This window comes from Scylla paramamosain, chromosome 13 (genome assembly GCF_035594125.1).
Source record: "Scylla paramamosain isolate STU-SP2022 chromosome 13, ASM3559412v1, whole genome shotgun sequence".
NCBI classification, from domain to species: Eukaryota; Metazoa; Arthropoda; class Malacostraca; order Decapoda; family Portunidae; genus Scylla; species Scylla paramamosain.
Genome location: NC_087163.1, coordinates 9,415,670 through 9,441,517, shown reverse-complemented (window position 1 = coordinate 9,441,517; position 25,848 = coordinate 9,415,670). Strand labels below are relative to the sequence as shown.

Genomic DNA, 25,848 nt, shown 5'->3' with positions numbered 1-25,848 from the left:
ATTGTCATGTACCCTACTGTACTGATACACATAAAAAGATTAGTCTGTCAACTTGTGTGTATGTATTTGGATATATAATAAAGAATTACCTCAGTTTCTGGTGATTAGGGCAAAGTCTTCCACTGTTGATCTCTTGATACTGTCGCATGAGAGTTTCCTGGTCAAGGTGCTGTAAGACATCTATCAGGTCAGGATATAAAAGAGCAGCCTTAGATGTTACCCTCTGACTCAGTTCCTCACACATCTGACTGAGCAGATTGTAGGCTTTTGTAATTTGATGTTGCTTAGTTAACCTGGGCATCAACTCCATTCCCAGGTTGACTTCATGTAAGGGACCTGAATATTTTGGAGAGAAATATCAATCATATTTAAGGCACCATAATAAATTAGTCAAAAGGAGAAACATGCACTTTAAAAAACTAATTGATGCTATCTATCTATCTATCTATCTATCTATCTATATATCTATATATATATATATATATATATATATATATATATATATACATATATATATATATATATATATATATATATATATATATATATATATATATATATATATATATATATATATATATATATATATATATATATATATATATATATATATATATATATATATATCAGGATGGACTGCTCTGCTGAAATACCAATTCCATATATTTCTCTATATGTCACAAAGGCACTGAAATGTGTTTGAAATACATGGTATACACCTGCTCTCCATGTATATTGAAATTGTTATGGTGAATATAATGTGCAATAAATAATCCATATTTCATGTTCTACAGAATAATGGTGTTATACATGAAGTAGCATACATATTTTCAACAAGATAATATTTTCTGAAAATCTAAATTCCTTGATTGGGAATGAGTGTCTCCATGTCCCCATCAGTGTCTTGAAATCCTCAAATCTAGGCAAAAGATCAGGATTTTCTATCAACTGGCTACAACTACAATCATTCTCAAACTAGATTCACCTGTGCTGTATGTATACTTCTCACCTAACTCCTTTGACTATACATATTTTTTTAACTAAAGTCCATGCCAAAAGTTCGTGCAGCCCAAACACGACTGTAAGTGGTATCAAACAGTACCTTAACAGTAATTTAATGAGCACTTACAAATGGTTGGTACTTCAGAGGTCTTCCTTTGTTCTTCAGGCGCTCCTTGAGATGTTTTGGGACAGAATCTATGAAATTCCTCAGATGTTGTGGGTTCATATTCCTCCACACCTGCTGCACTACTTTGATCAGGTGCAGGATGAAGCATGTGTCATGCTGCCTTAGATCCCTTTTCACAATGGGCCACAGATTTTCAGTCAGGTTCAAACCTGGAGAATTTCCTTGCCAGTCTTCAATAAACTCCACCTGACAGTCTCACAGCCACTGTTGCACATCATGGGCAGTGTGATAAAGTGTACCATTCTGCATAAAAATGTCAGTCTGGCAAGCCTCAAAACACTCACACAAATGTTCCAGGTACATGTTTTTATTGATGTTTTCATTCCTTGGTAGCACAACTAAATTTCCTTGACCATGTTGCCCCAAAGCACCCCAGACTATAACAATGTCAAGGAAGTTTTTAATCTGCCTTACATAGCAAGGGTCAAGTGGGTTGCTGCCACTGTGACAGTACACATTCCCACCTTTGTTTCTAGCTCCCCCCAAAAAAAAAGAAAAAAGTGATTCATTACTCCATAAGACATGCTGTTACTTTGCTGCTTCCCACTCTGAATATTTCCAGCAAAAAGTGATCCTGTTCTTCACTTGCTGCTGAGTTAGGCAAGGCTTGCAGAGAGGGTGGCAGCTGCAATAACATAGCTTGTCATGCAGGATACACTGCACCATCCTCTTGGAGACATCAGCCAGCAGTAGGGGGTTATTTTCTTTTACTTCATGAGCCAAAATCTAAGGGTTAACCTCAACCTACCACCAGATTATGTTTGCATTCAGTTGTGTAGTTTTTATTGGCCTCCCAGAGCAGTGTCCATGTTCAGGTAAATCCATGGCGCCACCATCTTGAAGCGCTAAATCTACTTCTGAACCGTTCATTCTGCCAAACCTGCAATTTTTTAAATCTCCTTCACAGACTGCCCTGATTTGTAGAGGGACACAATGCTTACCAGCTGCTCTTCTGTATAGTGCCTGAGATGTTCCATATTTTATGTGTATAGAACAATGAGACCATGTTGCGGTCACTCGCTCTCAGGCAGTTTGAAAAAGAGCTGTCAGCTGAGAGTCACTAAGACATGCCTCAAGGCGATTGCAGTAGCAGAGTGTTGCATTGACACTGCTTGATGTACGATGTCATTATCAGCTGCCTATGAGGGATACGCAGCATGCTGTCTCTGTCAGTTAATCACATTACAACACAACATAACACATGGATAAGACTATTTCAACAATCCATCAGCCTTCACAATTGTATGGGAGATATCTCTATCTTTCATCTGTCATTTACTTGGAAAATATCAACTTACTGAGCCCTGTTCGATCAATCAATATTTACATAAATTTAGGTAAGATGATCACAATTATCTATGCTCCTCAGCTACTGACTCATCATCCAATTCTAAGTGATACATTACGTAGCATTACATCATTCATCAGAGAAAACAGAGAAGCCAGATTTCATGTTAAACATCTGTAAGAGCTGTGCACAGTTAAAGAATGCCTCGGTAATAAAAAATAATATACATGTTCAGAACAAAGGCTAATAGTGTGTAGGGTTTACTTCCTTTTGTTTCACAGTTGTTGCATCAGAGCTGCACAAACTTTTGGCGTGAACATTATTTAACTTTTAAAATGGAGCACATCCTGACTCTTTCCTTTTGCAGAAATCTCCATCCTTGGAAACTTCAGTATTCACCACCAGCTTTGGCTTTCCTCTCCTCTCACTGACCAACCTGGTGAAATAACCTTTAACTTTGCTATTCTCCACGACTTAGAGCAACTGGTGCAACACGCTACTCATATTCCTGACTGCCTTGGAGATATGTGTAACATTCTTGATCTTTTCCTGACCACTAATCCTTCTATTTATGATGTCACCCTTTCTTCTCCATTGGGCTCCTCCAATCACAACCTCATATCTCTATCTTGTCCTATTGCTCCAATTCTACCTCAGGATTGCCCAAAGCAGAGGTGTCTCTGACATTTTGCATCTGCTAATTCTCTAGAGGGACCTAAGGAGGTATTACTGTGATTTCCCTTGGAATGACTACTGCTTCCATATCAGAGATCCACCTCTTAATGCTGAGCATATAACAGAGCTGATAGTGTCTGGCATGGAGATGTATATTCCTCACTCTTTCTCTTACTCTAAACCTTCCAAATCTTGGTTTAACTCAGTCTGTTCTTGTGCTGTACATGATAGAGGCAGCCCACAAAAGGTACTTGAGCTCTCCACCTGAATCTCATCCACTTTATATTTCTGCATGGAATCATGCTAGATCTGTTCTCCAACTAGTCAAAAACTCTTTCATCAATAGAAAATATCAAAATCTTTCAAGATCTAACTCCCTTTGTGACTTCTGGCACCTAGCCAAAAATATATCTAATAACTTTGCTTCTTCATCTTTCCCTCATTTATTTCAACCTGATGGCAACAGTGCCATCTCATCTATCTCAAAAGTTCAGACCTTTGTTAAAAACTCTACTCTGGATGATTCAGGGCTCACTCCTCCTCCTCTTCCACTTTCTAACAACTTCACAGTGATGTTTTTTCATGCCCTTGCTGGCCTTAACCCTCAGAAGGCTTATGGACTTGATGGAGTCCCTCCTATTAATCTCCAAAACTGTGCCTGCACTTTGCCTAGTCAAACTCTTCCAACCATGTCTATCAGCATCTACCTTTCCTTCTTGTTGGAAGTTTGCCTACATTCAGCCAGCTCCTAAAAATAAAGACCACTCTGATCAGTCCTATTGCTTCAATTTCCTGCCTCTCTAAAGGCAGTGATCAGTTTATGTAAAAGGGACATGACCAATTTGCTTTATTTTTGGCCTCTATGCATTGTTTTCTTATACAGAAATCAGAGATAAATATAACTCCAAAATGTTTTTCATTCTCTGAACTTATCAGAGCTTTGCTCTTTATTGTGTACCTACTGTGTTGGTTTCTTCTATCTACTCTAATTACTTTGCATTTATTAATATCAAAATGCATTTGCCATCTGTCTGTCCATTCATTCATCCTATCCAAGTCAGCCTGCAAGGCAATGACGTATCTGAATCAAACGAACTCTGATGTTCATAAACTGGTGTTTTTGCTAATGAATTCTCAAATGAACCAATCCAACATCTTTGTGTTTATTCTGGATGAACTTGAAGACTGCAGGAATCAGTGTGAAGCTGAGCAGAATGAGGCACCATGCCATATTGCAAAATTTGAATTTTGTAATGTGAAGCTGCTAACACCTTGGCCTGGGCTGCTTTTGAGTGCCCAGGATGCCCAGATCCCCCTATCAAACACTTTTGGGAGCCTCTCAGGTAATATAAACAAAGTTTTGCCATTGCTATGGTAATGGCGACTCCATGCTGGTTTTCCTGCTGACTTAATTCCTATAACACTAACTATCCGGACACCATTCCACTATATAGTAACCAAGAATTCAAAGTACGCTTCAGGAGGGAAAAAAGCCGGCTTTGAGTTACGACTGTGGTAATTCTTTGTTCTATAACTTCTCTCTACTCATAACCAGCCATAGATAAAGCATACAATTAGAAATTAAGCATTTTCAAATAAAAAAGGTTATAAAGTCTTGAAATAATGGCAAAATAACCACCACAAAGCATATATATCAACAATCATATAGGGTTTATTGCCAGCATGGTTGAGGGCCAAATGAGAATGTGACCTTTCATTGCCCTGAACCCTAAGTTGGTGGGTTCAATGATGTTGCTCTATCCCACATTTCACATCCCAGCTTGCATGCCAGCCAACCTTACTACCTCGACCATGATTGATAATAAATGGTAGAAATTTACCTATGCCATTGTTCATTAGACTACTATATCATCATAATTATCACTTTTATATACTGTATTTTCACTGTATATTACACCCTGGTACTTGTACAATACTTCAGTGCATGTATGTATATGATACACAACAACATTGTATTCTGGGGATTAGAAAGGCATCTAGAAGAACATTGTTAGGTTTCTGTTTAGGTGGCCATATTTGTTGACATGATGTCATCACAGCACACAGGCCACCCCACCTCTCAAGAGCAAGCACCCCAGGACATTCTGAGTCAGCTATCCGAGTGGCCCAGGCAAGCATTTGGAATGATAAGCAGTGTACTGGGAGTCCCGAGTCATGCTCTCAAATGCACCTCTGGAAACTCATCAGATCTTAATTTAACAGAGAGCCTTTAGGCCAATTCTTAACATGGGGGTCCATTGGTGGACTTCAGGAGATCCTTGAAGATCATATAAGAATTCAACACTAATATTCACTTTATTTCTGTATGAAGTTATTATATTTTTGTTAATATATACCAGATGTTATGTATTTTTGCTTAATAAAGAAAGACAATATATCTGTAAACTGGCATAGGATGCTATTGTACAGTCAGATAACATAAATCATCATTGTCATCAGGTTTGGACTTTTAAGGTGGTTCCCCATTGAAAGAAATTAAAGAAAAATGTACCCTGCCACTACTTGTATAAATGTGTTACCTAGTCCAAGATTATCCAAGTTTCATCCACCTGAAGCCAAACAACAGCAATCTTTTCACTAAAATGAACTTTTGAGCAGAATCAATTTTTGTTTTGTTTTGTTTAATTTGCACAAGATGATTGTACAGTCAGGTCACCACTAACATGCAATATTCTAACATGAATCATATCTAGCATGAGGAGTCACTTTGACATCCAACCAGACTAAGAGGAGGACTCAAAACCCTAACATGGGGGTTGGCCATAACAAGCCACAGAGAAGTCTGTAATGCAGGACAGGACAGAGTAACATTAATGTATTTACCAAGTTGTATTGTATATGGCACGAGCCAAAAGTTCATTTTGCCCTGTCTCCATAAACATACTTATCCAGTTTCTCTTTAAACATGTGTACACTGTTTGCCACAAACACCTCTTCCTTCAAATAATTCCAGATTTCAATAGTTCAATACGGGAAGCTGTATTTCTTTATGTCTGCTTGAACATCCAGTTTCCTTTATTTTCTTCCCATCCCCCCTTGTCCATTTCTCTTCCTCCTCCATATGCTGTACCAAGTCATTTCTGTCTATTCTTTCTGCATTGTTTACTAATTTGTACATAGTTATCAGGTCTCCTCTTTCTCTTCTCTCTTGTAGTGTTAGTAATCACATCGCTTCAAGTCTTTCTTCATAGCTTAAGTCTTTCAATTCTGGTACCATCTTTGTCACTATCATCTGTATTCTTTCCAATTTCTGTATATCTTTTTTTCTATGTGGAGTCCAACCTACTGTTGCGTATTCCAATTTAGGTCACATGCATGTTATAATTTTCTTCATCATTTCTTTATCTAGATAGTTAAATGCCACCCTAATGTTTAACAAGCTGTATGCAGAGTTGAATATTCCATTTATGTGTCCTGGATCATTACTCCCAAATCTTTTTCTTCATTACTTTTCATTATTATTTCCTTTCCCATTTTGTAATTCCAAGAAGCCTCTTTTTACTTTTCCCTATTTCCAATATGTGGCATTTTTTGGCATTAAATTCTAGTTTCCACCCTTGGCTCCATGAATATATCTTGTCAATATCCTTTTCTAATTCCCTGTAGTCATTTTCACCCTTTATTATTTTCATTATTTTTGCATCATCAGCAAAAAGATTTATATAACTATTTAGATCCTCTGTCATATCATTTACTTATATTTGAAACATAATAGGTGCCAACACAGATCCTTGTGATAGCCCACTTGTCACTTTGATATCCCACTTGTCACTTAATGTGCAATGATAATACTGAGCTGAGCATGCCACTCCCACTGCTGTCACCCCCACCACATGCAGTGATAATACTGATCATGTTACTAGTGCCTTCCCTAAGTGGTAGTACTAAGCATGCCATCACTGCTGCCTTTACCTCATGCAGTAATAGTACTGAACATGCTACCATTGCCGCCCTTATCATGAGAAGTGATAGTACTGAGTATGTCACCACTGCCAACCTCATTACATGCAGTGTTACTATACTGTACCAGTTTTTATTTATTAATCTTTTGATCTTTTATGGAATCCTATGTATTTATTACCTTCAGTTATAAACATAACAAAATTTTTGAGTGTTGCGCAAAGAAAAAATTGCTGGCTGTGTCACCATTTCCTAACTGAGCAAATCTTTGCTTTCTCCCCAGCCTGTAACTGTAACTTCTAAGCCATGGCATTAAAAACATTCTTCCATAGAATATGTTCCACTTATGATGACTTGATCTTTCATTTCTGATTATATGTGACTTTTTTTCATGGGACATCCGGTATATTCAAGGTGTCCCCATGAGGAAAGTAACATGCTCTCAAAATTGAAAGAACAAGTCATTCTAAGTCTGAAATATTCCATGATCAAATGCTTTCAATGCCATGGTTTAGAAGTTACGGGACATTTAAATATGAATGTACTATGAGATGGCAATGGGAGACAGGGAGGGAGGACAACAATGGTGGACATTGACATCATGAAGATGTTACTTGATTACACACAAAGATTTTATAATTAGATAAAATTAAATTCAAGAATGCAGTGTGTCATTGTAGCAAATAATAGTTAGAATACAATGAACTCCATATGGCAACAGTGGATCAGCCCATGTGCAGCCACTTACCAATCATATGTGTTCATATTGAAATGTCCTGATTTCTAAACCATGGTATTAAGATCATTTGACCATAAAATATTTCCAATTTAGAATTATTTGATCTTTCAATTCTGAAAATGTGACTTTCCTCATGGGACACTTTATGCATGTTTCTCATCTATGAAAATGAGTGAAAACATATGAAAGATGAACTGCCCTAAAATTACCATAGTTAAGTGAAACAGGTCTGAAGGGATGAGACTGCAGGAAGCTGAGTGTGAGGATGGAGTCCATAACACCCACAGAGCTGAGGGTCAGTGTTTGTTGACATCTCACATGGCGCAGTGTCTCATCCTTGATACTCCCCTCATACATATGGCGACAGCTCAATGTCTATGGAATAAATACACACCAGATTTGTGAAAGATGCAATCTCAGACAATATCATGATTTCATGTACTATAGCACAGTAATCTAATTTCACTTCTTATGCTAAGATCATTGAGAGAGTATTCATGACTAAAATTTCTGCAAATAACAGCACTTACTACTGAGGCAAAAAATAAAATAAATAAAATAAATAAAATAAAATAAATAAATAAATAAAAATAATAATAATAATGATAACAATAAAATAAAATAAATAAATAAAAAAAATATAAAAATAAATAAATAATATTAATAATAATAATAATAATAATGATAATAATAATAATAATAATAGTAATAATAATAATAATAATAAAAATAATAATAATAATAATAATAATGAGAGAGAAAAAGAAAATTCTATATACATATATAAGGGACTGAGATTCCCCTTGAAGGGAGGTAACTCAGACATGGGGAAAATTATAAAGGAATCTATTGGGCATTATAGTAACACCTGCACTGATATATTATCAAGAGACAGCAAATGATGAAGAGTATATAATTTGGTAAAAAATTAAAGCACTACAGATGACAATAGCTCCAAACAATACATTTTATAGGTGACATATCTGGATACCATATATACCAAAAGTGTTAGTTGTCAAAACTGCATATCTAGCATCCAGAAATCTTTAAGTTACATGTTGAATCACCATCATTATAGTTTACATGATTAGCTCAAAAGACTTACTGCATTGTCTGTCAGAATTGAGAGTGATTTATGTCCAGCATTCCTTGGGGTACACATGGCCAAATTCTTTGTCCGCAGCATCTCCCTTCCCCCTGGCCATGTTCGCATCAATTGGTACCTTGTGGCACAGTGGCCATGCTCATCACTCTGTACATTTTTAAAAGTGTAAGAAAAGCCTCAACATAATATCATAATAATCTGACTGGTTGTGTAGTCACATGCAATATGGCACATCGCATGATAGTCACACATATACTACATACCATTCCACTCAACGACCAAGTTATCATTGACATAGCTCAACAAACATTTCTCAAACTGTACCTCAGATGCTGTCATAGGCTGAGCACCTAATTCAGGGACTACATTAAGGGCAGCTGATGCTACACTCCGTGCCAAGGAATGCAGGTGAGCTGAGTAACGAGACACAGTGGGCAAAGGACTGCACACAGCACCCACACTGCCCCCACTCACCATCACCCACGTCTCCACCATGTCTTCCTCACCCTAACAGAAATTTGGCAAGTGACAAGTGTTTTAAGTTTACAAATAACATCACTGTACAAAAACTACCACTATATTTAAGTAGCTATAACTTATTTTTACATAGGCTAGGATGCATAAAATGAGAATTAAGGGCCTATTTAGTTGCCACTTCCATGTAAAGATTTTCTGAAACAAAGGGAAATTTAGTTCTGGAGATGAATGATTACTCTTCTGAAAAATTCATATCATCTGGAGATGAAGAGATACTCTTCTGAAAAAAATTCACATCATAGGAAGGGAAAAAAAATTGAAACAGTGAAAGAGTTCTAGAGCTTACCAGTGATAGGAAAGAAAAAATTAAAGTACTGGCTAACTCCTTCATTAGTTAAATGGGCAGCATAGGGGTAAAAGTGAGTAGAGTCTCAGCTAAGAGACCACAGGAGTGGAAAACATAAAGTTAGCAAATTCAGACGAGCAGTAACCATGGAAATAAAACTTGGTGATAGCAAGGAATGCAACACTGTGGCAAAGTGTGAGAGACTTGAGTCAATCAGATAAACAAGGGAGTTAATGACATGAAAAGCTTTACCCTACTTAAAGCACAGTAAAACCAGTCTCAGTTTGTCATAAAAAAAAATGTAGTGATACTCTGCCACTACTCATTTAATGCTGTCTCCAAGGTTTATTATCTATTGTTTACTGTTTTGCTTCTCTTTAACTTTAACTAACTAAAAACAGAGGAGGTTAACAAAACAAATACAGTTCTGAGTAGCATGTACTCACCTCCTGCCAGTCACTAAAAGATATATTCCACAAGTCAAGCTTCAGCCTACATGGGGACACTCGAGTCACGGCGGCATATCCCTGCACCATTACTTGTTTCTTTGTTGTCTGTGGTCGTATTACATCACCATGCAGGTTTATCTCCCAAGATCCTGCTATGGCATATATGGCTGTCTGTCTCTCAGGCAGGTGAATCACACCCACTCCTGTAGTAACAACATTTTATTGTATGTAGATTCTTGCTGTTCTTGCTTTCATTAAATAATATTATATGACTTTGCTTCTTATTTTAATACTCTTACCTTAAAAAGAGAGAAAAAAAAAGACCAAGGTTGATTCTGAGGTACAGCAGGGTACGTGACAATGCACAGTTATAATGTACAACTACAATAATACACTGAAATTTTAATAAATATTTAATCAGAATATTGAACCAAAACTGACATAGCAAACTTCCCACTCATGCGAACATTGTAATTTTAATAAAAATTTAATTGGAATAACAAATCAAAACTGGCAAGACAAACTTGCCACTCGTGCAATCACTGAAATTTTAATAAAAATTTAATCGGAATAACAAACTAAAACTCTCAAGCTGTGCAAGCCTGTCCCTTCCTCCCTTTTTTTCTTTTCCTCTCCCTTTTTTCATCTTGTCTCAAACCTTTCTCCCTGTCACCTCTCCTTCCCTTATCTGTAAGAGATAAGGGACAAGGGAGTGATACCTTGCTGTCTCTTCCCCTCATTCATTTTATGCCATTTTCACGTCATCCTTTCCCACTTTCATATCCATAATTCCATTTTCATTCTCACTCAGTCTTATTCTATTTAGCAATCCTTAGGATTGTTCTTACTTTCACAGAGAGAGAGAGAGAGAGAGAGAGAAAGAGAGAAAGAGAGAGAGAGAGAGAGAGAGAGAGAGAGAGAGAGAGAGAGAGAGAGAGAGAGAGAGAGAGAGAGAGAGAGAGAGAGAGCTCCAACTTGGGTGGAATTTACTGCATGTATATGCGTGATGCCAACAGTAGCTGAATGTGACCAATACTTGTCAAAACAGCACAAAACTTGTGGTAATAATGCAAGAAACATGGGATGATAAAAATTTAGGACTGAGCATGAAAATCAGTAGGGTACTGTACATATTTGTTGTCTTATCTCAAATGTAGTAGTGCAAATGTACTAATTTTGATTTTTTTTTAATTGTTAAATTATTATTTTATATCATTTTCTGCTTCCCTGGAACCAATTAAATTTTTCTCATAGATTCTTCAATCGCCATAACACATATTTACCATAACACCATAGCAGTTTCTAATCCCTGACCTGACCCTGCCATATTCAGACAACTGAAAGTTAAGGTCCCTACATTTCACCAAATTTACCTGTGTTATTTCATGTGCTATTTCCTATCCAGAAGGCAAATTTTGAAGAAAATAAGTAGATACAAATATCAGGCTATGCTGGAAATAAAGGAAATTTCAGCTAAAAAAAAAAGTTCAATAAGAAGAGGAAGACTTTAAACATGATAGCTGAAGGGGCAGAACAATAACATCAGACCTTTTTTTTTTTTTTTTATGTAGGAAGGATACTGGCCAAGGGCAACAAAAATCTAATAAAAAAAAATGCCCACTGAAATGCCAGTCCCATAAAAGGGTCAAAGCAGTGGTCAAAAATTGGTGGATAAGTGTCTTGAAACCTCCCTCTTGAAGGAATTCAAGTCATAGGAAGGTGGAAATACAGAAGAAGGCAGGGAGTTCCAGAGTTTACCAGAGAAAGGGATGAATGATTGAGAATACTGGTTAACTCTTGCATTAGAGAGGTGGACAGAATAGGGGTGAGAGAAAGAAGAAAGTCTTGTGCAGCGAGGCCGCGGAAGGAGGGGAGGCATGCAGTTAGCAAGATCAGAAGAGCAGTTGGCATGAAAATAGCAGTAGAAGACAGCTAGATATGCAACATTGCGGCGGTGAGAGAGGGGCTGAAGACAGTCAGTTAGAGGAGAGGAGTTGATGAGACGAAAAGCTTTTGATTCCACCCTGTCTAGAACAGCAGTATGAGTGGAACCCCCCCAGACATGTGAAGCATACTCCATACATGGACGGATAAGGCCCTTGTACAGAGTTAGCAGCTGGGGGGGTGAGAAAAACTGGCGGAGACGTCTCAGAACACCTAACTTCATAGAAGCTGTTTTAGCTAGAGATGAGATGTGAAGTTTCCAGTTCAAATTATAAGTAAAGGACAGACCGAGGATGTTCAGTGTAGAAGAGGGGGACAGTTGAGTGTCATTGAAGAAGAGGGGATAGTTGTCTGGAAGATTGTGTCGAGTTGATAGATGGAGGAATTGAGTTTTTGAGGCACTGAACAATACCAAGTTTGCTCTGCCCCAATCAGAAATTTTAGAAAGATCAGAAGTCAGGCGTTCTGTGGCTTCCCTGCGTGATATGTTTACCTCCTGAAGGGTTGGACGTCTATGAAAAGACGTGGAAAAGTGCAGGGTGGTATCATCAGCATAGGAGTGGATAGGACAAGAAGTTTGGTTTAGAAGATCATTAATGAATAATAAGAAGAGAGTGGGTGACAGGACAGAACCCTGAGGAACACCACTGTTAATAGATTTAGGAGAAGAACAGTGACCGTCTACCACAGCAGCAATAGAACGGTCAGAAAGGAAACTTGAGATGAAGTTACAGAGAGAAGGATAGAAACCGTAGGAGGGTAGTTTGGAAATCAAAGCTTTGTGCCAGACTCTATCAAAGGCTTTTGATATGTCCAAGGCAACAGCAAAAGTTTCACCAAAGTCTCTAAAAGAGGATGACCAAGACTCAGTAAGGAAAGCCAGAAGATCACCAGTAGAGCGGCCTTGACGGAACCCATACTGGCGATCAGATAGAAGGTTGTGAAGTGATAGATGTTTAAGAATCTTCCTGTTGAGGATAGATTCAAAAACTTTAGATAAGCAGGAAATTAAAGCAATAGGATGGTAGTTTGAGGGATTAGAGTGGTCACCCTTTTTAGGAACAGGTTGAATGTAGGCAAACTTCCAGCAAGAAGGAAAGGTAGATGTTGACAGACAGAGCTGAAAGAGTTTGACTAGGCAAGGTGCAAGCACAGAGGCACAGTTTCGGAGAACAATAGGAGGGACCCCATCAGGTCCATAAGCCTTCCGAGGGTTTAGACCAGCGAGGGCATGGAAAACATCATTACGAAGAATTTTAATACGTGGCATGAAGTAGTCAGAGGGTGGAGGAGAGGGAGGAACAAGCCCAGTGTGTGTAGCACATGAAAATACACAATTAAATGTGATGACTACCTCAATTGGTTCCAAAAACAATAAAGTGGCCTTCCTAGCTTTCAAATAGTAGCCTTCCTAGCTTTCAAATAGTAAATTCTCCTCTTAAGAGTGCCTGCATGAAAAATTCAGAAAATTAGAAAAGAGACAGCTGAAGCAGAGAGAGCCATCAAGGGGCACAGGGAAAAGTTGGCAGGCACTGGAACAGTACCAAAAAATTTTACAAATGTGAGTAACAAAGAAAAAAAGTGAGATAGTGAATACAAATACAAGGCTGCCTGAGCACCAGGCCACAAACAAGCTATCCACAACAAACACTTAACAAAAAAAAAAAGAAGTCACAGAAAAATCCAAAAATAGATCAACTGTCTCGTTCAACCTTGGCACTTAAACACCTGTCTAACTACCAACTAACCTAAAAGAGGGCATGGCCTCGGAAGGTAAGGAAGATTGGACACATAGCACTCACCATCAGAAAATACTGTGTATAGTCAGGTAGGATCTGAACGCAACAGGGGGAAGTGGAGAAGGAAGGGTGGGACCAAAACAATGACATCTACTCAGCACCACCAAAAATTGATTTTTCACTCTGTTCAAAATACCATTTTGGTGGCCACTTTGTGGATGCTACTGCTGCTTCCCATGTGGTGGTGATCTAGGAAGACATATAATTATTTGCCAACGTATCAGACATACCCCTTCATTAAATGCACTCTTGTATTACATAGATGTTTTATGGAAAAAAAATTATTGTTTCATCATAAAGTTATTGAACAAAATTTGTACTGTGTGTGTGTGTTTACCTAGTTGTGAAATACAAGACAAGAGCCACACTAGGCTCGTGCTGTTACATCTCCAAATTGACTTTTATCTAGATTTTCTTTAAATTTATGAATTGTTTTTGCACACAGTCTCATCCTTAAGTTCATTCCACACTGTTATACTTCTGTGGGGGAAGCTATGTTTCTTGATGTCTCTTCTGCAAACACTCCTTTTTAATTTCCTTCCATGTCCTCTTGTGCCTTTCATATCTGGTATCATGAGGTCTTCTCTGTCCAACTTTTCCATTCCTTCCAATATTCTAAATATTGCTATCAAATCACCTCTTTCCCTCTTTTTTCTAGTGTAGTCAGGCCCAATCTCTTCAACCTTTCCTCATAACTATACTCTCTTAAGCTTGCAGCGATTTTAGTTGCAGCTCTCTGGATTCTTTCTAACTTTCTTTTGTCCTTTTTCAAACTTGGTGAGCACACTAATGCAGCATACTCCAATCTCGGACGTATCATCGTTGTTATCATTTTTTATCATATCTTCATCAATATAGGAGAATGCTATCTTGATTTTTCTCAGCAGAATATATGTTTCTCCTATAATTTTGTTCATGTGCTTCCCAAATGACAAATTTTACATCAGCAAATCACACCTCTGCTAGAGGTCGCTTCCCCATGAGATGCGCTTTGCCGCTTCACGCCACCAGTTGCTGTGCTTCCTTCGAGCCATCCAGACAGTTTTCAGCAGCTGCGAGTTTGGCAGCCTTCTTCCCGTGATCCTTCTGGAGCGGAAAGGCTTTGCTACAGCCTGTGACCCAGTTTGGGGCTGGTTGCAACACCACCCATGATCCGTTTAGGAGCGGGGAGGGAAGTGCTTTGTTGATGCACTTGTGGAGCTGACGACTCTCACACTGAGCTGCACTGCCACCTTGCTGTCGCTGCCGCCATGTTGGATGTCCCGGGCAGTTCCACCAGCAAACAGAGGTCGAGTAAGGAGGGCAATTCTAAACATGCCAGGCATGTGAGGAAAGGATCCTCGCATAGGACGCCGCGGCGGCCGCCGATGTAAACATTGGCCCTGCTGGTTGTGTGGTGCCTCCCTCGAGCGGGTCCATGGGATTTTCTGGCTTTACTCCAGCTGAGCATTACCTTTCCAGGGATGATTGTGTCTCGCAGGATGACGGGCAGCCTGACAGTGTTCTCCTGCAGTGTGCCAGGGCTTATGGTCCTGTGGATGAGGTGTCTGATGGTATTGACCAACATGTTGCTGATATGGTTAACCATGTATTTGCTCATGGCTTGCAAGAGGAAGAGTATAAGGAGATTTTGGAGGATGCTGCAGCCAAGAGGCCAGACAACTGTCATGCCTTAGCGCCCATGGATTGCAACTCGCAAGTTTTAGATGCACTGAAGACAGATGCCAAGAAGGCAGACTTCCTTTTGAAGGATGTTGGAAAAGACATTATTAAGGCTGCCACAATTTTGACTAAGTCACTCACAGTGCTTGACAAGATCGCCCAGACTGGCCAACCAGATATTGCCCAGGAAGTGGGCATGCTTAATGGTGCCCTGGCACTCCTGGGTCATGCTAGTCACAAGAACAACCTGGCTCCCCAGTTCATCCTCAAGCGCAAAATTAACCAGAAGTATGCTCACCTCTGTTCAGACAAGGTGCCCATGACTCGCCTTCTGTCTGGGGATGATGTCTCACTCTCGGCCAAGCACATTGAGGAGTCTGAGAAGTTAAGGAGTAAGATTGCTCCAAGGAAACCGCTCTCTACCTCGAAGTTTGGTCCTGGCAAGTTTAGGGGCTCTTCCGGAAAACTGCCATACAGGGGTTTTATGTCCAGGTTTCATCCATATGGCCAATGCACGCATGGTCCCCGGAGTGAGCACCGGCAATCCTTCTCACGGCAGGGTCCTGAGACAAAAAACTCCCGAGGCCGGGGTCACAATCACCGGCAGTAACTGAGGTGAGTCATCCTTTTCAAGCTGGCAGACTTCACAATTTTGTACATGAGTGCCATGCCATTACCAGCATTGCCATTTAGATATTGATGTTGCTAACATTGGTCCCTTATTTGCTGAAGAAGTTCAGTATGTGTTTAATGTCGAGGAAAAGGAAATTGTTTGCCAGGAAATTGTACAGCTTTTGGGTCTGGGGGTTATCAAGGAGACCCAGAGACAGGAGGGGCAAATTCTTTCCCCTATTTTCTTAAGACGGAAGAAGGATGGTGGGTTTAGGATGATCCTTAACCTGGCAAAATTTAATAAATTTCTAGATTACAAACACTTCAAGATTGAAAATTTTGAGCAGGCAATTCGCCTTGTTAACAGCCATGGCCTCTGTCGATTTGCAGCATGCCTATTATTCTGTTAAGATAGCTGAGAAGCAAGAATGTTTTCTGTGTTTCAAGTGGCAAGGAAAAATTTATCAATTCACGTGTCTCCCTAATGGGGTTGCGGATGGTCCCCGTCTCTTCACTAAATTAATGAAGCCTGTTTTTGTTGTATTTAGAAAGAAGGGGACATATCATCATGAGTTTCATTGATGATACTCTTATTTGTCACAGCACTTTTGATGGATGTTGTGAGAGTGTGCGTGCCACTCACTGTTGACTTGCTCAAGAAGTTAGGTTTCTGTATTAATGAAGAAAAATCTGTCTTGGTCCCCACTAAGTGCTTGGAGTATTTGGGGAACATTATAGATTCTGAGACTATGACAGTAACATTACCTGATCGTAGGATACACAAGATACTACAATGCTGTGAGGAATTGTTACATAGTGACAGAGCCAAAATTCAGAATGTGGCCAGAGTTGTTGGGCTATTAGTTGCAGCCGTTCCAGCAGTAGAGATGGGGAAACTGCATTACAGGCGGTTAGAATGTGCTAAGATTGCTGTGTTAAAAGACGCAAAAGGTAACTTTGACAAGTGGATGGTGGTCACTCATGAGATGAGATTGGACTTGCTTTGGTGGGTATCTCACATTGCATTGCAAAACAGACAGATTTTTCAGAAGGGTACAGAATTGGAATTGTATACTGATGCATCGAATTTAGGTTGGGGTGGCCACCTCAATCAACAAAAAGTTAATGGGAGATGGTCAATATCAGAATCTGCCTTGCACATCAAAGCCATCTTCCTGGTAGTGCACTCATTTGCATCTCTTCTCAAAGGACGACATGTTCGGGTGTTTTGTGATAACACAACGGCGGTGAACTATGTCAATGAAATGGGCAGCACACGGTCCTCACTGTGTAATGACATTTGCCGTTACCTTTGGGAGTGGTGTATGGTGAATGATACCTGGCTTACCTGCTCTCATGTACCGGGTCAAGTCAATCTCATGGCAGACGCTGCACCTCGGACATTCAATGACAGGCATGAGTGGAAATTGAATGAAGAACTCTTTAGGGCCCTTTCTGAAGTATTTGGGGTTCCGAGCATTGATCTCTTTGCTTCTAGACTGAATGCTCAAGTGACTTGTTTCTGCTTCTGGAAACCTGACCCAGATGCAGAACATTTTGAAGCCTTTTCCACCTGCTGGTCGCAGTTTGAACTAATCTACCTTTTCCCTCCCTTTACTCTGATTGCCAGGTGCCTACAGAAAATTTGAGCAGAGTCAGCGAAGGGGTGGATGGTGTTGCCTCTCTGGCCGTCCCAGCCCTGGATGGGGACTCTACTCACTTTGCTGGTCAAGGAACCACGGCTGATTCCAAGGGGGGGACATGTCTTGCGTCACCCATCAATGGAGGAGGAACACCCCATTCTCCGACACACCCGACTGATGGCTTGCTTCTTATCCGGTAATGTCTGCGAGACAGGGGCATTTCTCAGGCAGGTACAGACATCATCCTTGCCTCCTGGGGACCTGCAACTGCGAGGCAGTACCAGCCACATGTCAACAGGTGGCTACAGTTTTGTAGTAGCCGGAACATCAATCCCTTTGCTCCCACTGTAACTGATGTTGTGAATTTTCTGTCTGTCACTTTCCACAGAGGTGTTGGTTATACTTCAATCAACACTGCCAGGGGTGCACTTTCCTCCCTGGGGATTACTGTGGATGGTTGCAGTGCAGGAAGCCATCCTCTTGTCACCAGGTTATTAAGGGGAGTTTTTAACTTGCGGCCATCTGTCCCTAGGTATACAAGAACTTGGGATGTTCAGCAGGTGCTATAGCATCTGCGTGCCATGGATCCTTTGTCCTCCCTCTCTTTAAAGGACTTAACACTGAAGCTTGTGATGTTGATGGCACTTACGCAAGCTGCCAGAATACAAACTTTGCACTGTTTGTTGTTGAGGAATATTAGTTTTGGGCAGGATTCTGTTTGTGTTTGGTTAGGGGAAACTATTAAACAGTGCAGGCCAAAGTTCAATGTGCGGTTTGTGACCTTTAAAGCATATTCTACAGACATCAGATTGTGTGTGTGTGAAACTCTGAAAAAGTATATTGCCAGGACAGAGGAGTTCAGAAATTCTGCAAATCAGGAGAATGGGAAGTTACTCCTAAGTTTTACCAAGCCCCACAAGCATGTAACGAGGGACACTGTTGCAAGATGGATTCAAACAGTGTTCTCTCTGTCGGGCATAGACTCCAGCCAGTATTCAGCGGGCAGCGTTCGGCCTGCAGCTGCATCAAAAGCCAAAGCCATGGCTCTACCGATAGGACACATCATGGCAAGGGCTGGTTGGTCCAGGGCTGCCACTTCTGCCAAATTCTATGACAAGGAGATTGTCTCAAGTCACGATCTTTTCCAAGATGCTGTCCTTCAATAGTCTGTTAATTTTGTTTGCATAGGAGATGTTGTCTCTTGTCACCTGGTCCATGGCTATGTAAATTTCTTATTATATTGAAGTTTGGTTACTGCTTGTACCATTTATCCTCTCTGCATGTCTACAGTACGACACCCACATGACTTCAAAACATCATGGAGAAGCGACCTCTAGCAGAGGTGTGATTTGCTGACGTAAAATTAATGAAGTACATGAGACTTACTGTAGGTCAGTTGAAATGTACTTCGAATTTTATGAAGCAAATCACCTCTGCTAGAAGGGAGCTTTCACATGCCCGCCTCTCCCACCCTACGCTCTGTAGCGTCTTGTGGCTTACATATTTCTAGCAGTGCAAAATGTTCAGTTATTTTCATGTGGTTGGTCGTACTCTTTAAAGTCTGGTGGTGTGAAGCGGCAAAGCGTATCTCATGTGAAAGCTCCCTTCTAGCAGAGGTGATTTGCTTCATAAAATTCGAAGCACATTTCAACTGACCTATGGTAAGTCCCATGTACTTCATTAATTATCAGTAATAATTACTCCTAGGTCTTTTTCTTCTGTTCTTATAGAGATTTCCTCATTCCCTAAGTAATAGTTGCCAACTGGTCTTCTCATACTTTTTCCAAACCTCATCACACTACATTTTTTAGCATTAAACTCCATGTTCCACCTCAATGACCATTCATTAATCTTAATTAAGTCCTGATTTAAAGCACTGCAGTCCTCTTCATTTGTTACTTTCCTCATAATCTTAGCGTCATCAGCAAAAAGGTTCATGTAATTTTCTACACCTTCTGTTATATCATTTACATAAACTGTGAACATAATAGGTGCAAGTACTGAACCTTGCGGGACTCCACTTATTACCATTCTCTAGTTCGACCTGCTGCCTTTAATTACTGCCCTCATTTCTCTGTTTGTCAAAAAGTCAGTCATCCACTTTAACAGTGATCCACCGAGTCCTCCAATTTTTACCAATTTCCATATTAGTCTTCTGTGCGGAACTTTATCAAATGCTTTTCTCAGATCTAAGTATATGCAGCTGGCCCATCCATCTCTCTCTTGCACTATATCTATTACTCTTGAGTAGAAACTTATCAAATTCGTAACACAAGATCTTCCTTTTCTGAAGCCAAACTGTTTCTCTGTTATCACCTTGTTGTCTTCTAGGTATTTCACTCATCTGTTCTCGATGATCTTTTCACAAATCTTCGCCACCACACTTGTGAGCGATACAGGTCTATAATTTAATGGATCTTCTTTACTTCTGGTCTTGTGAATTGGGGTAATATCCGCCCATTTCCAATCTATGGGTACTCTACCTTTTACCAGGGTAGTGCTAATTATACAGTGCAGCGCTGAGACGAACTGTGAGCTACACTCTTTTAAAATCCAACTCAATACACCATCAGGACCCATTTCTTTCCTTACATCCAGGTCTTCCAACATATTCTTTACTTCTTCTACTGATGTTTTAATCTCCTTTAGGTCGGTCTCTTTTTCTAACACTGTCCTCTTACCTCTGAAATAATTTTCCTCAGTAAACACAGAGTGTAAGTATCTGTTAAACACTTCAGCCACCTCTTTTGGGTCTTCCACCATCTCTTCTCCAGCTTTTACCATGCTCATTTCATCTTTACTCTTTAATTTTCCATTGATGAATTTATAAAATAATTTTGGTTGGTCTTTATATTTATCTACAACATTTTTTTCAGAATTTTTCTGAAAAAATTTGTTCCTCTTCCTTATATAATTGTTCCACAGGTCCAGTCTCTTGTTTTTCTTCCACTTCTTCCATGCTTTTTCTCTCTCCAATCTAGCTGTTGCACATCTATTGTACCAATCATTTTTTGAAAAGGTTCTCTGTTGATCTTTTGGGTACCCATTTCTCTACTCCCTTATTATAAATGTCCAGGAAAGCTGTCCACTTTTCCTCTATGTTCTCCTTTTGAATAACTATGTTCCAATTCACTTCGCTGAAATACTTCCAAAGTTGTCTAAAGTTAGTCTCGCTGTAGTTTAGCCATTCTCTTCTGTGGTCCTCTTTTCTTATACTGAGATTATTATCCATAACTGAGAACTGAATCAGCACATGATCACTTTTTCCTATTGGGTTTATGTATTTAAGGTCTTCTACTATTTCTTGTTCCTTGGTGAAAATTAGATCGAGCCTTGAAGGTGCTTCATTTCCCCTAAATCTTGTGTCATCTGTAACCCATTGTGTCAGGAAATTTTCAATAGCCAGGCTAGTAGCTTGTTTCCCTATGATGACTCACTGCCTTCTGTGGTCCAATTCTCCCAAGATACCTCTTTACAGTTAAAGTCCCCCATCATGAGTATATCGTCATTCTCCTCAAGCAGCTCTGCCAAACATGTCCTTGTGTCCTCAGGCATTTTCTTATATTCATCCTCTCTCTTAGAGTTGGAATGGTGGGAACGTAAGTCACCACAACGTTACGGTATCTTCCCATATTCTGTCTTAAGCTTATTTTCAATACTTCTACCTCCTCCACCCCATATGTGACAGATTCCAGTAATAAATCCTTCCTAACTAGAAGCATCACACCTCCCCGTTTATTCTTTCTATTTCTCTTCCGGAGGTTGTATTTTCCTTCACCAATATTTAATGTATCCCCTTCGCTTGCCAATTTAGTTTCAACGATTCCCATGATGTCCAATTTCTCCTCTTTTAAATAGTCTTCTAGTTCCAACACTGCTGACATTAGTCCATTTATGTTCATGTATGCTACTTTTAGTCTTCCCATTCTGCATTTACTTCCCTCCTGTACCACTTTCACAACCTCATGTCCATGACCCTCCAAAAGAACTGTTTTTTCTCTACTTCTGATAGTTTTCCATTTTTTTTTTCATTTGCTTCTTTTCTTAGTATATCTCTCTTCTCTGGTCCTATCTTTTTTTTATCCACACTTGTTTGTATTCTTCCACCTTGGCCAGTTTCCAGGATTTACTCAGTGTTTCCTCAGCTGCCACCTGTGACCTAAACCTTATTTTCATAGGACGATGTCCACCCTCAACATATCTATCCAATCTTTTAATTTTTTCAATCTCTCCAGTCAGCTCTTTTTCTTCTTGTAATGTCTCCACTAATTTTTCCACACAACTCTTTTCCTTCTTTTCTCTTTCAGTTCTCTGAGATATACACTCTTCCTTCAGGCCAAATACCACCACAGTTTTTTTCTTATCCACAGTGTCTCTCAACAAGTTTTCTTTCTGTTTTATAACTTGAACAACTTTTCTGTTAGCTTTGTGTCGTTTGCCTTGGTTTGTTCCTCCACAATTTTCCTAAAATCGATCTTTTCTTCCTCTTGTTCTTTCTTCCAATTTTTTCTGTTTTATGTTTAACTTCATATCCCATTGATTTTTTTCATATAACGTTAGTTTTTTTATGTAGGCCGCCGTATGCACCTTTCTACACACCCTTCTCAGTGATCAAAGTTTCAACCATCTTCTCCATTTTGTCAAATCTATCCTTCATTTCCTTCATTTCAGTTTCCAGTGTGATAGTTCTCCTCATCATTGCTTCTCCAACCCTTTGGTCCTCTTCCCTAAATCCTGAGAAGTCTCTGTCTTGCCTTCGGAACGGTCCCCATTGGTGTAAACAACATAGTGGGGACCAAAGTAGTGCTTTCTACAAAATACTTTTTGGAGACAGGACAGCAACGAGTAAAACCAATGTGAACTCTCATCTCTGTATTTCCACTAGGGCAGCTCTCAGCGACGTAGATGGCTAGATTTTTAGGAGCGCCTGTTTGCGTTGACTTCTCTGTCCACCATGTGTGTGTGTGTGTGTCTGTGTGTGTGTGTGTGTGTGTGTGTGTGTGTGTGTGTGTGTGTGTGTGTGTGTGTGTGTGTGTGTGTGTGTGTGTGTATTTACCTAGTTGTATTTACCTAGCTGTAATGTACAGGGCACAAACCAAAGCTCATTTTGTCCTGTAGCTGTAATGTACAGGGCACAAACCAAAGCTCATTTTGTCCTGTCTCCATAACCATATTTATCCAGTTTCTCTTTAAACATGTGTACACTGTTTGCCACAACCATGTCTTCCTTCAAACTGTTCCAGGAAGCTGTATTTTTTTATGTCACTCAAACATCCACTCTTTATTTTCTTCCCATGACTCCTTGTCTGTCTCTCTCCTTCCTCCATCTGTGGTACCAAGTCATTTCTGTCTATTCTTTCTATATTGTTTACTAATTTGTACATTCTTATCAGGACTCCTATTTCTCTTCTCTCTTGTAGTGTTGGTAGTCTCATCTCTTCAAGTCTTTCTTCATAGCTTAAGTCTTTCAATTCTGGTACCATCTTTGTCACTATCCTCTTTATTCTTTTGAGTTCCCGCATATCTTTTTTTCTATGTGGAGCCCAAACAACTGCTGCACATTCCAATTTAGGTCATATCATGCTTGTTATAATTTTCTTCATCATTTATCTATCTAAATAGTTAAATGCCACCCTAATGTTTGTTAATAAGCTATATGTATAGCTGAATATTCTGTTTATGTGCCTTTCAGGATCATTACTCACAAAATATTTTTCATTAGTTTTAGATATTATTTCTCTTCCCATTCTGTAATTCCACAAAGGTTTCTTTTTACTATTTCCTATTTCCAACATTTCTGGCATTAAAATCTAGTTTCCATCTTTGGCTTCATGCATGTATCTTGTCAATATCCTTTTGTAACTTCTTGCAGTCATTTTCATCCTTTATTATTTTCATTATTTTTGCATCATCAGCAAAAATGTTTATATAATTATTTAGATCCTCTGTCACATCATTTACATATATTTGAAACATAACAGGTGCCAACACTGATCCCCACGGTACCCCACTTCTCACTTACCGCCAACTTGAATTAGTGTCTGATTATTGTTCTCATTTCTCTCTCTTGTAAATAATCCTCCATCCATCTCAATGTTGCTCCCTTTAGTCCTCCTCCATCCTCTAGCTTCCACTTAAGACTTTTGTTGGAAACTTTATCAAATGCTTTTTTTTGAGATCCATCTGTCCGTCTTGCACTCCATCTATTACTCTCATATAAAAGTTCAGTAGATTTGTGACACAGGATCTCCCTTTCCTGAATCCAAATTGCTTTTCAGCAATTATCTTTTCATCTCCTAAATATTGGACCATCTATCTTTAATTACTATTTCACAAAGCTTGATTACAATACTTGTTAGTGACACTGGTCTGTAATTTAATGGTTCTATTTTATTTCCTCCTTTATATATTGGGACTGTTAGCTCCTTTTCATTTCCTTAGTACTTTTCCTTCTCTCACAGAGCTCTTAATTACATCACATATAGGTTCCTCCATTTGTTCTCTGCATTTTTTTAATATCCATCCATTTACTTGATCTGGTCCCATAGCTTTTTTAACATCCAGCTTTTCTAGCAGCTTCTTGATTTCTTTGTCTCTTTATTTGTATCTCCTGTATTCCCTCATCCTGTGATACCACAGTGCCACAAAGTTGGTTTTCTTTGTAAACATAGATAAAAAAACTCATTCATCAGTTCAGTCATCTCCTTAGTAGTTTCATAAATTCTTCCTTCTCTTTTTAACTTGTTTATGTCACCTCTATGTTTCATTTTTCCATTTACGTATCTGTAGAAAAGTATAGGCTCTTCCTTGCACTTTCTTACTATGTCACTTTCAAAATTTCTTTCTTCTCTTTTTATCATACCATATTCATTCCTTGCCATTCTGTATTTTCCCTATTATTTCTGTTCAGTTTTCTTATAATTTTCTTCTATACTCTGTCCTTTTTTCTTTTTTGCTTCTACACACCTTGTATCATACCATTCATGCTTCCCAATTTTCACTTTATAACTTGGCACAAACTGTTGCACCCTCTCTCTATACTTGCTCAAAAATATTTACTTATTTGACCACGGCATGCGTGAAGAAGAATACAAGCAGATGGTGGAGGACGAGGCTACCAAGAGGCCCGGCAACTGCCCTGCTTTAACCCCTGTCATCTGCAACGCTCAGATATTTGATGCTCTCAAGGTTGAGGCGAAAAAGACTGATTCTCATATGAGAGAGGTCAGCAATGACATTCTGATGGCTGCCACTATCATCATAAAGTCGCTCACCACTCTAGACAAAATTGCACAAGATGAGGGTCACGCAGGGGTTGCCCAGGAAGTGGGTATGCTAAATGGAGCTCTTGCATTACTTGGGAACGCCAACCACCGTTATAACTTGGCCAGGCGATTCATCATCAAGCAGGAAATTAATCCCAAATACACTCACTTGTGCTCAAATAAGGTACCCATGACGCGGTATCTATTTGGTGACGATGTCTCGCAGTCAGCAAGACAGATTGAGGAGTCTGAAAAGCTCAGGAACAAGTTCGCGCCGAAGAAACCTTTCCCAACATGGAAATCGGCAGCTGGCAGTTTCGGTGGAACAAGACCAAGAGGCTTCTTAGGGAGAATGCCTTACAAGGGCTTCTCGTCCCCATTCCACCCTTACGGGCCCCGCAGGGGTGGCCTCACAAGGCAGTCCTTCTCCAGGCAGGACACTGAGCCAAAAAACGCCCGGGGCCAGGGAAACAATCCCCAGCAATAACTCAGGTAAGCCACAAATTTGAAGCAGGTAGACTGCATAAGTTTGTGCAGGAATGGCATAAGATCACGAGTGATCCATATATTTTAGATATTGTTGCAAACTGTCATCTTGATATTGATGTAGCCAACATTGAACATTTATTTCATGATGAAATGGAATATGTGTTTTTCCATTGAAGAACAAAGAATTTTATCTCAGGAAATTAATAAACTGCTCGAGCTTAAAGTAATCACAGAAACTCATAGAC

General features: G+C 39.5%; 1 protein-coding gene across 7 annotated transcripts in view; it reads right to left on the bottom strand.

The window, feature by feature from the left end:
• Positions 1-25,848, bottom strand: part of LOC135106420 (uncharacterized) — a 505,119-nt gene that overhangs the window by 459,950 nt on the left and 19,321 nt on the right. For all 7 annotated transcript variants that reach the window (XM_064015423.1, XM_064015429.1, XM_064015428.1 and 4 more), the window contains 5 exons: positions 10,187-10,392; positions 9,242-9,424; positions 8,918-9,064; positions 8,022-8,187; positions 90-336 (listed from right to left, as the gene is read on the bottom strand). In XM_064015423.1, coding sequence (XP_063871493.1) covers positions 90-336; positions 8,022-8,187; positions 8,918-9,064; positions 9,242-9,424; positions 10,187-10,392 — 949 coding nt within the window. The remainder of the gene's footprint in view (positions 1-89; positions 337-8,021; positions 8,188-8,917; positions 9,065-9,241; positions 9,425-10,186; positions 10,393-25,848) is intronic.